An 18797-nucleotide genomic window follows, 5' to 3' on the forward strand; every position below is an offset into this window, starting at 1 on the left:
ATCTTTAGATGTCTTACGTAGCACTATGAATGCAGATGTAAGAGGCAGATTTAAGAAGTTCAATTATAGGGTATGTATTTTGAGAAATACATATATGTTGTACAAGCTACTATACAGTTCATAGCATACAGTACTTTGTAGCAAATATTAGCGATTTTCTATCCTGTTCTATTTGTGTACTGAGTGAGGGGAAAAAGGGCTAGGTATATGCTTCTGTATGCATCATCATCATCATCATCATCATCATCTCTATGGTCTTATTCTATTCTCATGATCCTTAAGAGTGAATTAGAAATAGTGGCAGCAGAAATGTTATGTACTTCCCTTAAATACTGTTTCTTTACACTTATCAAATGGGTTTTGCAAAAACAACATTGTATTTCTTTCAGAGATTCCTATTTATGGTCTCCTGAGTGTTTTTGATGTCTGCCGCCATGCCTGTTCACTAAGGGCTCCAAACAATAAAGCACTCCAGAACTGATTATACTACAATATTACATGCCATTTCCATAAAGGGGTCATTCAATGGCATTATCAAACTATCAATATATTGACTGCCTGAGGGGGCTTATAGACATATTGCCAAAACATACTGGACATGTGAGGTCAAGTATTGATGATTTGACAATATTCTCCATTCAGATGGTAATATAGTACATCAACCAGCCACACAGTGTTAGTGTGCACTGTTATGTTTTCATTTCGTCTGTGTGTATCATACCTCAGATTCAATTTTTAAGTAATATTTTAATACAAAACTATTTTAATAGGGCTATGCGAAGATAATCACTGTATATACCACTTCAGGAAGGTTAACGGAGCATTCTCTTATGACACAATTAATTTGAAGCTATAGTATAGATTGGTGAATTACTTAGCAGTTTGGGAAAACTGCTTTTACTTTGAAAAATACATCATATTTGCAATGAGTAACAAGCAGTTTGGAAAATGCATATCAATTCCACCAAATTATCACAACGGGCAAAAACATACTTTATGTTTATTGCCTGAACATATCTTTATCAGGAAGACAGAATTGCTTGACAAGTTTTCACAGAGTTTTATTAGTTGAATTTGCAGATCTTACAGAACTAAACTTCGTAACATTATAATGACCTGCCTGTCACCAGCAATTTCAGGGTTACTCCTAATCTGTTGTCATCTGCAACTGCCTCTCTCCTTAAGGATTATTGCTTCTCTGTTGTATCTCTTATCAACATTAATAACTTGTTGTATGATGCAGGACTTACCAGAAAATAATTTATGATATCTTTTGGGTCCATGATTCTGATTTTAGTCAGTAAATTAGCATGTGACCACCAACTATTTGTTTTCCCCCAACCACTCTTGGACCCATATCCTACTTTTTTTGTTGTTTTTGATTTCTTACAAGCTGTAGGTAATATAATTGCAGCATACACATCTTTTTGGGTGTTTGTCTTAACCTTGTAAAATTACGTTTGTCAACTGACAATCTGACTCTTACCCTCTTCACCCCGCCCGTCTCCTCCTTACCCTGACCATCCAGTTTGCTTCTCCCACTAGATGTCGTTTCTTGCAGTGCAACCTCAGTGACCAGATGCAGTGGTTATCTCGTTTGTGTGTGTGTGTGTGTGTGTGTGTGTGTGTGTGTGTGTGTGTGAGGGGGGGAGAGAGAGAGAGAGAGAGAGAGAGAGAGAGAGAGAGAGAGCAGAGGGGGGGGGGGGGAGGGGGGAGCTGTGCTTGCATGAATGAGTGTGTTTTCTATGTTGGATGAAGGCCTTTTGGCTGAAAGCTCACATATTTAGCAGTCTTTTTGTTATGCATGTCTGTGTCTCAACACCTCCTCCATATAGTGAGAGCAATGTATCCTTGTCTTAATTTTGTAATTATTACCAATATTATTGATGGTATGATGTCACTTCAATATACCAAAGTTTGATAAATTAGTACTGTCAATAAATACTGAATATGTGCAGGCCCCTTTACAAATGCACTGCACTTTCCCAGCACTCTTGCAACAAATTTTCCAATCTTACATTTGTCTTCCCAACTAGAGATTTTACTTATTTGTCCCATTTCATATAATTTGTTTATATTACCACTAAATATTAATTTAATGTTACTTGTTCTAGGTGTTCACCAATTATCTTGAAATGTGTTTACCTCATCTGCCATCAGGCTCAGTTCAGTGGCATCCTTGGCATCATAGTCATATAAAACTCGTGCTCTCTGGTAACCACTTTTCGGGGTTTCATGATGATTTTCTGTATGAGAAGTTGTTGCCTGAAAAGGAGTCGCTCCTGGAGTTTTTAGAGAAAGGCTGAAACCAAAAATAAAATATTTTTTTAAAAAAATTCTTGTTTGAAATTATTTTTATAATTTTATTTTTAATAATATTCCACATGATCATAAGACAGAAAGTCTCTTCAAGAGTGCTTCAGATGCCATTAAATCTTAAATTACTTAGTGCTCACAATAAAACACACAAAATAATGCCAAAAAAGAAGATATCACATTTGTGTTGTCTCTGTTTAGAAGAATGACAGCACAAACATAATTTGGTCATCATGTTTGTCTGCAGTATAAAAAGTACACAGCACTTTCACCTTGTTCCTTAACTTCCACAATCAAGAGCTGATTAAAATTTAGAAACTTTCATACACAATGTTTAGACCTTTGAGCATAAATATTGAAACTGCATGATGCTAAATTATTGTACCCAAATACGTGACATCTAAAATTTTAGTGAGATGATCTTGGGAATATTTTCTCGAATTATGTGATACACGCAAAAATCTTGTAAAAGATGCAATGTGAAACATTCTAGGTCATCATATACAACTGTCGTATTTATCACGGCTATCACAGTAAAATGCTCATTTCTCACAGGCTTGCCACATATGGTTGTCATATCTGTAACAGTTACTTTCACATCATGCAAAGAAAATTTTTCATGATTTAATCAATGTGACATGTGCTCTAAGAACACACTCAGCAAAATGGTTCATGGGAACAGGTGAATCAAAATTAACTGATTTGAACTGACTGCTTTCTGATCACATCCCAATTAACTAGTATACAATACTGTGTATAATATAAGTCAAATGCCTGCGAATAAGATGCTTTAATACTCAATTACATATAACATTCCAATGACCATTAACTCAGTGTGCCACATCTGCTTTCATAGTCAAATTAACTGCAAAACCTGCAAGGAAAACTTTAACAAAAAGGCTTACAACTGATTGAATAGTGGCAAGAGAAGACTTGGTACACGACACTAATTTTGACAAGCACAGAAATATACAAAGGTAGAACACAAAGCACAGTTTCGTCATGATGTAGTTCCCCTGACAGCAAATTAAAAAAAGTAATATCAACAAGGAGGGGGGAAAAGGTTTTATAACAGAATATAAATAAAAAGATACTTCCAAATATTGTAGAGGTTAGGATAGAGGGAAAAAGCAATGTATGTCGGCATCAACTGTGGCCACAAAAACGTGCTCTAAACTGCATACCTCAGGAGCTATGAGCACTTCTTCATTTTCGCTACAGAGAAACATGTTTCTACTGAATGAGAGCTTGTAGCTCTTAAGGTGTGCCTTTAAGAGCCAACCTTTACTACACTTTTTGCTTCAAATGATCAGTCTTGTCATGTCCCTGAATACTGACTATTCCTCCTAGGACACCTGTAGATGACTGGAACCAAGGGACTTGCTCAGATGATGTATGGTGCCACTCCCATATTTTTAATACTGTATTGTTTGAGTCCTATGTAGGTTAATCAGAACTATGATTTCAGTTCTCAAAATGACAATGTACAGCTTTTGGTGGATTTATACATGTGTGTAATGCTCTTTTACAGCATAAAATGATGGAAACCTTCATATCTAGATCAAAACCCGTGTGATGTGCATGGTAGAAGGTACATCCAGTTGCATCAGTTATTAGGGCTTTCTTCCATTCTATTCATGTGTGGGTTGTGGGGAGAATGATTGCTTAAATGCTACCATGCATTCCACAATTAGTCTAATGTTCTTTTTGCAGTCCCTATGGGAATGGCACATAGAGAATCATGATGTATTCTTATATTCATCACTTAAAGTTGGTTTGATGAACTGTCTACTTAGGTTTTCATAGGATTGATTGTGTCTTTCTTCAAGCACCTGCTAGTTCAGTTCTTTCAGCATATCTGTGACAGTTTCCCAGGGATTGAACAAACCTGTGACCATTAAAGCTGCTCTTCTTTGTATCCATTCAATATCTCCAGTTAGTCCTATTGAGTTCGGGTCTTACACACTTGAATAATCTAGGATGGGTCAGTCACTTGCTCATAGAGGAAGAAATACACATACTTTCTGGCCAGAGATAGCAGTCTCGTGTTTGTGTGTGTGGGTGTGCGCTTGCTTGAGTGAATGTATGTGTTTCTTCCTTTCTGAAGAAGGCACTGGTTGAAAGCTCAATGTCCAACAGTCTTATCATTATGCCTGCCTGCAACTTAATGCATCATCTTTACAGTGAGTAGCAATCTATTCTTTTCATAATATTTTAAATATCTGAACTTGTTTTTAACAACAGTTTGCCAATCATGAACATCAAATCAAACAAGGGAAGATGAGTATAGTTGAATTCTCCAGCCACACTGTAGTAAATAGAGGTGAGGATAATAAGTCAGGTTTTTTTAAGAATGGCCCAGAAACTGGCTGGGGTAAAAATGAAGGAACCATTTCAATATTTGCTTGAAATTATTTCAGGACAACCATGAAAAACTTAATCAAGATGGCTAGCCCAGGTAGTGATAACTGCTCTTTCTGAATAAAAGTTCAGTGCCATGACTACTAGTAGGCCTCGCATTTAAGCATTTATGGAATGTGGTGTCAAGATTTGTTTACGCAAAAGCTCCTCCACCTACAGGCACTATGGAGTTTTGGGCACAATGGCTACAATATTTTTTTTGAGTTTTCAGTCTATATATTGAAACAGTGTTGCGTTGACTAACTTCCATCAAAATTTGTGTAATAACCCTTCCTCTTTCCTGCAAGTCTGGAGTGAGGCACAATCACCTTTAGACAGGTATAACGACAGTGTTTGCTCTCTATATTTTACTGACACATATAGGATTTATTTTTACATTTTTTAATAATGTTACCAGTTTTAAGACCAATAAACAGAATTTCATATTTTTGTTGGGGGCGATTCATGGTGTCATTTTACCTGTCAGCGGAATATATATTTACAGGTCCTACAAATCTAAAATTATTATTGTGCAAGGGGCTTTAGTAATTCTTCATTACAAATCAAACTTTGCATGCTGAATACATCCGTGACCCAAATGAAGTCAACTTTAATTCAGACTGAACTTATCCAGCATATTTTGCATTTACTGCCAGGTGGTAGAGCCGAGTTTTGATATTTGTACAAATCATTCATTTACAATTGCACATTTCCCATATAGACGTGACTCTTTCAAATTTCTCTTGCACCTATCATACTGATGCAGTTCTGTGACTGGATTACGTCTGTATTGTGACCACTTTATTAAATTGTTGCAACCTCGTTGGCAAAGAGATCTTTAAGATTCTTTATACCAATGTAGGAAGAATAAAAGCAAATATATCACAAAATGAATGTAAAAAAGTTTACAAGGCTTTGTGGTCCTTTCTCAAAAACTGAAGATTTAATGCTGAGCTCTAAACTTCATATAATTAGACATACTATAGTCTGTCATGGGTGTATCACTGGTTATAAGGACCCTACAATAAAAATCCCTTGGAAATATTAATTTACCAGCATAAAAATAGTACCTGGAGTTCTAGAATTTGCATCTGACTGTTGTTGATAATGTTCAGCTGCTCTGGGTGTCTGTATCCACCAAATAGTACTAAATGACAAAACAAGGAATAAAAATAATGCCATGTTCATGCAGTAGTTAAAAAAAAAAAAACTGCAAACTGCACACAAAACTAAAATATTTTCAGTTTAGTTCACTTTCTAAAGGAAACAACAGACTGCTGAAAACAAATCAAAATATACTCTTGAAATAAAATTACATGAAATGCACCTGGTAATAACAATTTTCTCACAGCATTTAAAAAAGAAATCAATTATAACTATAATAGCTCTTGCATGAAAATATATTGGTAAGTCAAAAATGCTTACAGAGCAATGACTGACTGGTATTATTGTAACATTTTTCTTGTTTCACAGCAACAACAGCAGGCTGTTGATTCCATGCCTTTTGGTCCACTGTTCTGCACTTCCACTGCATGCATATCAGTTCTCTGGGTACTGAATTTCCCCGAAACTTGAAGCTAGGTGGTGGTTCAGAAATTCTTTATCAGTTAAGTGGAATAAATTTTTCCAAAAATCATTAATAAAAGGATTTTCCCCTACTTGTTACCCTTCTCTCAACACTCAGCAACAACTGGAAATTCATTTTTTCTTAGCTTACATTTTGGATTAATATTTTAGTGGGAATTAAAAATGGATTAACAGCGTATTCAGCATGTAATGCTGAATGATCTTACAATTTTAATGTCTCCTTTATTAGCGTTTAGAGAAAAATACAAAATTACACAAAACCTTAGTTCTTGTGCTCCACTTTCTATCTCATCAGGAAAAGTGAAGTGCAAGTGTTCAGATAAATTGATACCACTCTTTCTCAGTAAATAAAATACAACCAAGTTAAACATTGGTGGCTGAAACTTGTACATCACAAACATACTGAACAATGGTAGGCTCTCTTGCTGGAACACCAATTCACAAATGTGGGAGCAATGTACTAATTGGAGTACAAACAAAGGAATAAAGGGAGGGTAATGTTTGTTTTGTCCAGATTGAGTTGACTGGAGAGGACCACAATCTTAGTTGGCGAAGCATGGGTGAATTAATGGACCATATCCTCATTACTAAATCGTCATAGCATTTGCCAAAAGTGATTCAGAGATCTCACATAAAATACAAAGCAGAATGGAACATTTTCCAGTTCATGGTGGATGATATTCGTCAAAGGAAGACAAAGTGCATTTCTTGCTGTGGAAAAATATCAATATATGATCTTTAGATGACCGCATGTGTCAGGCTGCCACATTTATACCCTTTCATAAATTTTGTAACAGTAATTATTTCATTTATCTGGTCTATCGAACTCAATTTATTGCACTGATTCATTTAATTTCATTCTGACCTTAGTAAACATACAAATATCTCTGCACTGGTTGGACTGTTATTAATTGATACTTGAACACAAATCATAAACATCTCAGATTTTGTAATACCAAAATAACTTTTAGAAGAATTGAAACCAGCTTTTCATTAGTATTTATAGAATAAACTTGCTCAAATGTTAGGAACATTTTCCAACTAATAATCTTACGGATATAAGCAACCTAATAAAAAGCACTGTTACTGAACATATTTTATGAATTTCAATACTTAAAGTTAAAAGTTGTGTAAAACTACGTTGCAATGTGAGAGGAACAATTTAATGTGCAACTAAATGAGACCAATTGATTTACAACAGAAAATTTTTGATTCTAATTCATACATTTTCTGTTTCGAATAATGAATGATGTGAACAGTTTTGTTAGAAATATATATAAGCAGTGGCGAAACAGCCAATGGGGCCTCAGTTTTCTGAAAGATTTTTGTGAGCCAGTTTTGTTACAGTTTTATGCAATGAAAACGTAATTCTGAAAGAGTCCATCGTGACAGCCTGAATTTCTTGAAATTTTACTTGGTACTACTAAACCATTAGCTTTACTGTCAAGAACTAAGCAAGTTGCAACAAATTTTGATGGAGCAAATACCCACAAAAATTCTTTTACAGCTCTGCAGCATTGGAGATCACCGAGAAACAAAGATGAGTATTTGCTAATTAACTATTATGCCCAGCTATATTTCACAGTAAAAATGCTCTGGCATCTGCGATTACTGGCTCTGGCCAGATTTTTGTGCAAGACAGTATGACTGTTGACCGTTCTCTTATTGACACGGAATCAGAAATCAGTGTGTATCTTACGGACACATATGAACACTGTACATCTTCAACACATCTCTTACTTACAGAAGTGAGTAATTCTGCAATTGCTACATACAGACAGCAGACATTGATATTCGATTTGGATGGAGATTTCCACTTCTTTTCTGCATCAAGCCACATAGTGCACAATGGCACCACCACACACTGCAGGCAAATTTTTAATCAGTTCACAGCTTTTGTGCCAGTTCTATAGGACAAGAATTCAGAACAGACCATGGCCAGTGTTAACAAAATTTCAATGTGGAGAGAAACTTGTCAACTACTCAATGGAAGCATATGTGAGAACGAAGTTAAGAATATCATGGTTCATGTGATCATGAGGAGTTATGAAAGAGTAGTGCTGTCCTTAGAGCTAAAGTGGCTGCTACACCAATGCAAAGCAACTACTGCAGTGCTAGAGCTTCTCTGATAACTGAATGGAGGCTGAATGCATACCTCTATGCCAGCTACCAAGATCATGACAGACAACAGCTGCTCGCAGACTTTCTCACACTCATGGACCCAGCAGTGGCTAAGAGCAAATGATGCCATTCCACACATCACATACAGACCACAACAGGACAACCTTTGGCTGATAGGCTGCGGCATTTACCACCACATAAATTACATGCTGCATAGTTAGATTGTCTGCCCCGATAGCTGAATGGTCAGCGCGCTGGACGGTCTGTCACGCCAAGCGGCCCAGGTTCGATTTCCGGCTGGGTCGGGGATTTTCTTCACTCAGGGACTGGGTGTTGTGTTGTTCTCATTATCATTTCATCGTCATCAGTGGAAGGCAATGGGAAACCACTGCTGGAATCACTTCCCTAGATGCTCATGCGGTGGACCTCTGATGAGGCTTTCCCCATGACAAGAGCTGCTGTTAGGCAGAACACAAAGTTTTTACAGTTAGATTTTGACAGTATGCTTTCAGAGAGGACAGGCACAAGCGCTCTCTGTGCATGGGCATCCCCTCTCCAAATGATTAAGAAAAAGAATGGCTCATAAATAATGTGCAGGGACTATAGAGCCTTAAACCCATGCACCACTCTGGACAGATATCCAGTTCCAAATGTGGCCGATTTTAACAATAATGTGTCTGATGCACATACTTATAGTGTGATAGTCAACAAATACTGATAGTAAAAGAAGATAAGCACAAAACTGCACTTGCCGCCCCATTTGACCTATTTGAATGCAGTACCATGATTTTTGGCCTATGGAGCACTGCCCAGGCGTGGCACTGCTTCATGCACGAAATACTGCAACATTTTGCCTTTGTTTTCTGTTACATGGATGATGTTATGGTGTTTTCTGAGAGTAAGAAGCAGTATATCAAGCAGTTACAGATGCTGTTTGAAAGGCTAGAGAGTTATGGAATAGTCAATAATTGTAATAAATATGTCTTGGCTAAAAAGGAAGTGCAGTTTTGGGATATGCAGTACCTATGTAGAAAGGCCTGATAATTACTTCAAGATTAAAGGAGACCTCTCACTGAAAAGGAGAAGTGTGAGTTGGTGAGAAGCACATACAAGAGAATAAAAACTTGCTAGCTTTTGGAGTTATTCTTTAACGAGCTAGAGTAAAACGTATTCCTGTATTTCACTCTAGCTCGTCAAAGGATAACTCCATAAGCTAGCACGTCAATTTTTTTTTCTGTGTGCCTACTGACAACTCAAAGCTTCTGCTTTTAAGTGAGTGGTCTCTTTTAACCCTACAATATTTACATTCTACAGGAACTTTTCTAAAACACAAATGCTTCATAACATTTTTAGTAATGTTGAACTATTCTAGAAGACATCTACCACATTAGGCAGAGGTATGGGAACCTCTAAACAGACTGCTCATCTGTAAAAACATGGATAGCAGCAGGAAGCTTCTTTGAACAGGTGCTGGAAGAGTATTTTGTGACCTAAAAACAGCTCTGGCAAACACAGCCAAAGCATGCCCAGTTGCAGGTGCCGCCATGGCACTAATGGTTGATGCGAGCTAGATGGCTGTAGGCGCAGTGTTGGAATAGTTCATTTCTCCAAATTGGTAACCACAGAGCTACTGTCAAAAACAAAAATGGTGTGCATCAGACTGAGAATTTTCACATACTTGACAGTGAAACATTTTAGGTCTTGGTTGGAGAGCCGGCATTTCAAAGTTTTTGCAGATCACAAATCTCTGACATTGATCTTCCAACAACTTACACAGCTCAACTTGCCTCATCAGTGAAGATACGCTGAGTTTATTGCACAATTTACAACTGATATTCATCACACTGTGGGTGAAAACAATATTGTAGCCGACTGACTGTCCCAAAACTGTGCAGCCTTAATCCAGTTGATTGGGTGGAGTTGGCAGTGGAACAAGAAACACGTGCTTTCCTCCATCAGGTTATAGTTAACCTGGATTCCAATGTGTTATGGCTAGAGTACATACTGATGCAGGGTACACATCGAGGGGTTTGGTGCAACACTTTGGTGCGACACATTGGGTAACGGAGTAGTCATTCCTATGAGGTGGCGACATAGCACTTACAACATTTACCGCAACCTATCATATCCCGGAACTAAAGCATCTGCAAAGCTGGTTGCAGATAAAGTGGGTTGACCTGGCATTCATAATGATCGCCAGAGATGGGCGTGTGCTTTCAGAAAATGCCAAATCTGCGAAGTTCCCAGGCATGTCTTTGCACCTGTAGATCCTTTCCCCACCCTAAAAGGAAGATTTTTGGAACCCATAATGACACTGTGGGCCCTCTCCCACATTCTCACTTATATTGCCTCTTACTTATTATGATCAAAAGGTTTACTAGGTGGCCTGAAGCATTACCTGTTCCACACATTTCTGTGGAATCAGTGGCCAGTGCTCTAGTTAACTGACAGTTTGCAAGGTGTGGAATTCTGCAGATAATCACTACAGACAGGGACAGACAAATTAAGAGCCAGCTGTTCAAGGAACTACTCAAGTTATGTGGATGTAACCATTTTCGCACTATGAGCCACCGTCCTGCAAGTAATGGGACGGTATATGCATCACTCTTTAGAGGCTGGATTGACATGTCACACCGAAGCCGGGTCGGATACAGTGCCTTTGATATTAATGGGACTGTGCAGGGCGATAAAAGAGGACTGGGATTGTTCAGCCACACAGCTCGTGTATGGTGAACGCATCGGAACCACTACTGCATTCAGAAGTTCCGAGTTCACGGTTCGTGTCTCCTGCAAAACCGACACTAATATTCACGTGGTCTGACAAACAGGTGATTTGCAAATTTCTTCTTATAATAGGGGCCCCTGGTTTTGCAACAACAGATCACAACAAGAAGTTGAACTGCATCAGACAAGTCACTAAGTCTATGAGATGCAGGACGAGTTGCAGCTCTACAAAAAGGGGAAGGGAAGATGTGGCGATCTCAACAGAGATCGAGTCAACACAAGTGCAAGTGCAAGCATTCAAATAAAGACTTATCTTTGATATCAAAATGATATAAAATTATGTCTTTTGCCCGAAGTTCTTTATGTTAGATACTAGTATATACCACCGCTGTGTGATTTCAGTGGTTTTGTGCACTGAGAGTAATTAATACTAATAAAGTGTATTAATTAATATTCACCATGAATAATGAATTGCATCAACCAACACTAAAAAGGTTCTTTTTGCGTGGCTAGATAAAAAAAATCAAAGCTCTATCTAAACATAGCAGTCATCGAAATAACATGAGGGAGTAAAGAAATTTGTTTGAAACTGGACGATATGAAAACTGGGCCAATAGACATAGAAAGCACAGTTATAAGGTTAAAATTTATCTATATAGTCATATGTATATAATTGCTAAGACTCACATACAGAGTGCAGGGAGAATTCTTTTTGACCACGCCTGTTCTTCAGCTTATGCCAGGTGATTCGACAGCAGTTTTAAGACAGTTATGTTTACATGTGTGTCTTCTCATGATGCAAAACCCTTTAAGGTATGGAGAAAGAAAATTCATTTTCGAGGTCTTATTTAAGTGTGAGTACAAGTATGTGTGGCCAAGGAATAATGCCCTAAGACCACCAAGACAGAAACTACAGTGGTGGAAATATTTATTGCATCACCATGAATTACTTTGTCTTTTTGTCTTTTGCAGCAGTTTGCTGCAGGTTATACCAGTCCCATTGTTGCTAAACGTTGCTGTGTTGCTGACATATTCTTGCCTTAATTATCTGACTTCCTCACGCAGGTTTTCCAACAATACACAACTCTTTGTTGTTGTTGATTGGTTTTACAACGAAACCAGTGGTGATAGTGCCATTTTGAGTTGAGACTTTTCAGTCAGAAGATGGGCGGTCAGTTGAATTAACACCGGAAAAGAAAGCTGCTATACTTGCTTATTCGTTTGTTGGTCTCAGCACCAGAGAGATGGCCTCTAAGACAGGATTTAATCAGTCAATGATTTCAAGGTTACTGAAAAAATACAGGGAAAAAGGAAATGTTGATCGTGAGAAAGGAAGAGGTTGTAAAAGGGCGTCTACTGCCAAACAGGAGCGGGTATTGAAAAGGTTTTCGCTCAATGATCGTCGCCTGTCATCAACTGAACTAAAGCAAGACTGGGAAGGAATGTGCGACATCTCAGTAACCAGTACAACTGTAAGAAATAGACTAATGGAGGCTGGACTCTCAGCCCGTCTTTCTAGAAGGAAGCCTTTATTGACCAAGATAATGTGACAACAGTGACTACAATGGGCAAAGGCACATGCGACATGGACACCTGAGATGTGGAACAAAGTAATCTTTTCAGATGAGTCCAAATTTAATCTGTATGGCTCAGATGGAAAAGTGTTCATGCATCGAAGAAAAGGTGAAGAATTTTTGCCATCATGCATAACAGATACAAACACCCACAAGGACAGATGGTCTGGGGGTGCATTTCCAGTCATGGAGTAAGTAATCTGGGCTTCATCAATGGCACTGTCAATGCAGATGCCTACATAAGCATCATTGGAAGGAAGCTTATGCCAGCCGTTAGAGACAGTTTGGAGATGTTTCCAACTGCATTTTTCAGGATGACTCCACTCCTTGCCATAGAGCTTTGAAGGTGAGTCCTATGACTAATATTTGTACCAAACACAAAGCAGATTACTTTCTTGGTTAATTATCACATACTTCTACATTTCAGGTAAAATCTTTCCTTCGATAAAATGGGGTTCGAGTATTAGAGTGCCCTGGGAACAGCCCTGATCTCAATCCTATTGAGAACTGTTGGAAGTTCATGGGAAATGCTATCACCAAAAAGAAGCCACGGAATAAACGGGAGCTGTTGGAGACCCTTGTGCATGTGTGGTTTCATGAACTGAATGAGGAGTACACTAAAATGTTAATTCTTTCAAAGCTTTCACGATGCCAAGTGGTAATTAAGGCACGTGGTGAAGCAACAAAGTATTAAATGCAACAGTGTGTTCATATGAGACAATACAACCACTAAAATCCATCAGCGTTATGTTAAAACATTAATATGCAGTGTTTCATTCAATATTAGTATTCATATTTCAGAATAGCAAACAGAATAACTGACATATCCACTTACACTCAGTTTCCAAGAAAGTGTTTTATAGATATATATATATAAATAATAGAAACAAAAATTAACAATAAAAACTTATTGTGTATATTCATTTCTGATAGAAATCAAGAGAAATCAGGCAAATATAGCTCAGTTATTCAATGATTGTAACAAAAATTATTAATTGTAACAGGTAAAGCAATAAATATTTCCACCATTGTATTGCAACTGAATACCTTATACCAGCACATAAGAGGGCATTGTACTTGCAACTGCTACTGTTCCAGTCCATTTACTACTTCAGGCACAAGTACCAGGCAGTGACGCATTGGAACCACTACTGCATTCACAAGTTCTGAGTTCACGGTACGTGTCTCCTATAAAACCGACACTAATATTCACGTGGTCTGGCAAACAGGTGATTTGCAAATTTCTTCTTATAAGAGGGGCCCCTGGTTTTGCAACAACAGATCACAACAAGAAGTTGGACTGCATCAGACAAGTCACTAAGTCTATGAGATGCAGGACAAGTTGCAGCTCTACAAAAAGGGGAAGGGAAGATGTGGCGATCTCAAGGAAGGACGGGGGAGGGACGGAGGGGGGAGGGACGGAGGGGGGAGGAGGGGCGGAGGGGGGCTGGGGGCGGAGGAGAGGAGGGACGGAGGGGGGAGGAGGAACGGAGGGTGGAGGAGGGACGGAGGGGGGGAGGAGGGACGGAGGGGGGAGGAGGGACAGAGGGGGAGGGACGGAGGGGGGAGGAGGGACGGAGGGGGGAGGGACGGAGGGGGGAGGGACGGAGGGGGGGAGGGACGGAGGGGGGGAGGGCCGGAGGGGGGAGGGACGGAGGGGGGGGACGGAGGGGGGGAGAGGGACGGAGGGGGGGAGGAGGGACGGAGGGGGGGAAAGGAGGGACGAAGGGGGAGGGAGGAGGGACGAAGGGGGGGTAAGGAGGGATGAAGGGGGAAGGAGGGACGAAGGGGGGGAAAGGAGGGACGAAGGGGGGGTAAGGAGGGACGAAGGGGGGGAAAGGAGGGACGAAGGGGGGGTAAGGAGGGACGAAGGGGGGGTAAGGAGGGACGAAGGGGGAGGGAGGAGGGACGAAGGGGGAGGGAGGAGGGACGAAGGGGGAGGGAGGAGGGACGAAGGGGGGATGAGGTGATCACCACCAGAGGAAGGAGGGAGTGTTTACAATGCTGTAAGTGAGCTGAGCTGGGAGACATCAACTTCACAGTTCCTATTTTTGTACAAATGAAATTTTGTGGCAGAAATTGTACAAAAAATCTGATGAATGGTAGCACGTTTGCTAAAATGTTAATTCCTTGCAAAGTTTTCTCATTACTTAATAACATTAACAGCACAGTACAATAACAAATATCTAGAGCAGTGGTTTCCAAGCTATACGTACCATGACCATAGCAGAGGTTTTATGAGAAGAGAAAAATAACATTTAAAAAATTTTCAATGGACATTCGGAAACAGAAAAGCTTACTTTGTATTGACCTATTGGGCTTCCACTTATTTGTGAATAACACAAATCACAAATACTGAAAATCTGAGTTGCAGATAGGCACAACGAAAAGACTGCCACAAATAAGCTCTTGGCCAACAAGGTCTTCATCAAAAATATACAACACACACACAACTGCAGTCTGGCACCTAAAGTCACAATGCAAGCAGCGGCACCAGTGCATGATGGGAGTGGCAACTGGGTAGGGGTAAGGAGGAGGCTGGGGCGGCAAGGGGGAGGCATAGTAGGGTAGGGCAGGGTAGGGTAGGGTAGAGTAGAGTAGGGTAGGGTAGCGGTGGGGGTCAGTGACGTGCTGCTGGGGACTGTGCAGGGCAAGGTGGAGAGAGGGTACAACAACTACGGGCAGTCAGGAGGTTAGAGTGGGAACTCTGTAGTGGTAAGGAGGAGGCTGGGGTGGCAAGGGGGAGGCATAGTAGGGTAGGGTAGGGCTGGGGGAAAGTGACGTGCTGCTGGGGAGTGTGCAGGGACGAGGTGGAGAGAGGGTATGACAACTAAGGGCAGTTTGGAGGTTAGACATTGGGGGAGAGGAGGGGGAGGGAGGAGCGACGGAGGGGGAGGGAGGAGCGACGAAGGGGGAGGGAGGAGCGGCGAAGGGGGAGGGAGGAGCGGCGAAGGGGGAGGGAGGAGCGGCGAAGGGGGAGGGAGGAGCGGCGAAGGGGGAGGGAGGAGCGACGAAGGGGGAGGGAGGAGCGGCGAAGGGGGAGGGAGGAGCGACGAAGGGGGAGGGAGGAGCGGCGAAGGGGGAGGGAGGAGCGACGAAGGGGGAGGGAGGAGCGACGAAGGGGGAGGGGGGAGCGACGAAGGGGGAGGGGGGAGCGACGAAGGGGGAGGGAGGAGCGACGAAGGGGGAGGGGGGAGCGACGAAGGGGGAGGGAGGAGCGACGAAGGGGGAGGGGGGAGCGACGAAGGGGGGGAGGAGCGACGAAGGGGGGGGGAGGAGCGACGAAGGGGGGGGAGGAGCGACGAAGGGGGAGGGAGGAGCGACGAAGGGGGAGGGAGGAGCGACGAAGGGGGAGGGAGGAGCGACGAAGGGGGAGGGAGGAGCGACGAAGGGGGAGGGAGGAGCGACGAAGGGGGAGGGCGGAGGTACGAAGGGGGAGGGCGGAGGGACGAAGGGGGAGGGCGGAGGGACGAAGGGGGAGGGCGGAGGGACGAAGGGGGAGGGCGGAGGGACGAAGGGGGAGGGCGGAGGGACGAAGGGGGAGGGCGGAGGGACGAAGGGGGAGGGCGGAGGGACGAAGGGGGAGGGCGGAGGGACGAAGGGGGAGGGCGGAGGGACGAAGGGGGAGGGCGGAGGGACGAAGGGGGAGGGAGGAGGGACGAAGGGGGAGGGAGGAGGGACGAAGGGGGAGTGACGAAGGGGGAGGGAGGAGGGACGAAGGGGGAGGGAGGAGGGACGAAGGGGGAGGGAGGAGGGACGAAGGGGGAGGGAGGAGGGACGAAGGGGGAGGGAGGAGGGACGAAGGGGGAGGGAGGAGGGACGAAGGGGGAGGGAGGAGGGACGAAGGGGGAGGGAGGAGGGACGAAGGGGGAGGGCGGAGGGACGAAGGGGGGAGGGCGGAGGGACGAAGGGGGAGGGCGGACGGACGAAGGGGGAGGGCGGACGGACGAAGGGGGAGGGCGGAGGGACGAAGGGGGAGGGCGGAGGGACGAAGGGGGAGGGCGGAGGGACGAAGGGGGAGCGACGAAGGGGGAGGGCGGAGGGACGAAGGGGGAGGGCGGAGGGACGAAGGGGGAGCGACGAAGGGGGAGGGCGGAGGGACATAGGGGGAGGGAGGAGGGACGAAGGGGGAGGGAGGAGGGACGAAGGGGGAGGGAGGAGGGACGAAGGGGGGGGGGAGGAGGGACGGAGGGGGGAGGAGGGACGGAGGGGGGAGGAGGGACGGAGGGGGGAGGAGGGACGGAGGGGGGAGGAGGGACGGAGGGGGGAGGAGGGACGGAGGGGGGAGGAGGGACGGAGGGGGGAGGAGGGACGGAGGGGGAGGAGGGACGGAGGGGGGAGGAGGGACGGAGGGGGAGGAGGGACGGAGGGGGAGGAGGGACGGAGGGGGAGGAGGGACGGAGGGGGGAGGAGGGACGGAGGGGGGGGGGAGGGGGTGGAGTGACGGAGGGGGGAGGATGGACGGAGTTGGGGAGGAGGGACGGAGGGGGGAGGATGGACGGGGAGGAGGGACGGAGGGGGGAGGATGGACGGAGTGGGGGAGGAGGGACGGAGGGGGGAGGATGGACGGAGTGGGGGAGGAGGGACGGAGGGGGGGAGGAGGGACGGAGGGGGGGGAGGGACGGAGGGGGGGAGGGACGGAGGGGGGAGGGACGGAGGGGGGAGGAGGGAGGGGGAGGGACGGAGGGGGAGAGGAGGGACGGAGGGGGAGAGGAGGGACGGAGGGGGGGAGGAGGGACGGAGGGGGAGAGGAGGGACGGAGGGGGGGAGGAGGGACGGAGGGGGGAGGAGGGACGGAGGGGGGAGGAGGGACGGAGGGGGGAGGAGGGACGGAGGGGGGGGAGGAGGGGACAGAGGGGGGGGAGGAGGGACAGAGGGGGGGAGGAGGGACGGAGGGGGGGAGGAGGGACAGAGGGGGGGAGGAGGGACGGAGGGGGGGAGGAGGGACGGAGGGGGGGAGGAGGGACGGAGGGGGGGAGGAGGGACGGAGGGGGGGGAGGAGGGACGGAGGGGGGGAGGAGGGACGGAGGGGGGAGGAGGGAGGGAGAGGGACGGAGGGGGAGGGACGGAGGGGTGAGGAGGGAGGGGGAGGGACGGAGGGGGAGTGAGGAGGGACGGAGGGGGAGGGACGGAGGGGGAGTGAGGAGGGACGAAGGGGGGAGTGAGGAGGGACGAATGGGGAGTGAGGAGGGACGAAGGGGGAGTGAGGAGGGACGAAGGGGGAGGCAGGAGGGACGAAGGGGGTTGGCAGGAGGGACGAAGGGGGAGTGAGGAGGGACGAAGGGGGAGGGTGGAGTGACGAAGGGGGAAGGAGGAGGGACGAAGGGGGAGGGAGGAGGGACGAAGGGGGAGGGAGGAGGGACGAAGGGGGAGGGAGGAGGGACGAAGGGGGAGGGAGGAGGGACGAAGGGGGAGGGAGGAGGGACGAAGGGGGAGGGAGGAGGGACGAAGGGGGGGGAAAGGAGGGACGAAGGGGGAGGGAGGAGGGACGAAGGGGGGGGTAAGGAGGGATGAAGGGGGAAGGAGGGACGAAGGGGGGGAAAGGAGGGACGAAGGGGGGGTAAGGAGGGACGAAGGGGAGGGGCGGAGGGACGAAGGGGGAGGGAGGAGGGACGAAGGGGGAGGGAGGAGGGACGAAGGGGGGATGAGGTGATCACCACCAGAGGAAGGAGGGAGTGTTTACAATGCTGTAAGTGAGCTGAGCTGGGAGACATCAACTTCACAGTTCCTATTTTTGTACAAATGAAATTTTGTGGCAGAAATTGTACAAAAAATCTGTTGAATGGTAGCACGTTTGCTAAAATGTTAATTCCTTGCAAAGTTTTCTCATTACTTAATAACATTAACAGCACAGTACAATAACAAATATCTAGAGCAGTGGTTTCCAAGCTATACGTACCATGACCATAGCAGAGGTTTTATGAGAAGAGAAAAATAACATTTAAAAAATTTTCAATGGACATTCGGAAACAGAAAAGCTTACTTTGTACTGACCTATTGGGCTTCCACTTATTTGTGAATAACACAAATCACAAATACTGAAAATCTGAGTTGCAGATAGGCACAACGAAAAGA

At 44.7% G+C, this 18797-nt stretch overlaps 1 protein-coding gene across 2 annotated transcripts in view; it reads right to left on the bottom strand.

Annotated features, from left to right (window-relative positions):
• LOC126191306 (endophilin-B1) overlaps window positions 1–18797 on the bottom strand; it is a 224580-nt gene that overhangs the window by 50605 nt on the left and 155178 nt on the right. For both annotated transcript variants that reach the window (XM_049932133.1, XM_049932134.1), the window contains one exon: window positions 2146–2302. In XM_049932133.1, the coding sequence (XP_049788090.1) occupies window positions 2146–2302 (157 nt within the window). The remainder of the gene's footprint in view (window positions 1–2145; window positions 2303–18797) is intronic.

The sequence above is a fragment of the Schistocerca cancellata genome, chromosome 6 (genome assembly GCF_023864275.1).
Source record: "Schistocerca cancellata isolate TAMUIC-IGC-003103 chromosome 6, iqSchCanc2.1, whole genome shotgun sequence".
NCBI classification, from domain to species: domain Eukaryota; kingdom Metazoa; phylum Arthropoda; class Insecta; order Orthoptera; family Acrididae; genus Schistocerca; species Schistocerca cancellata.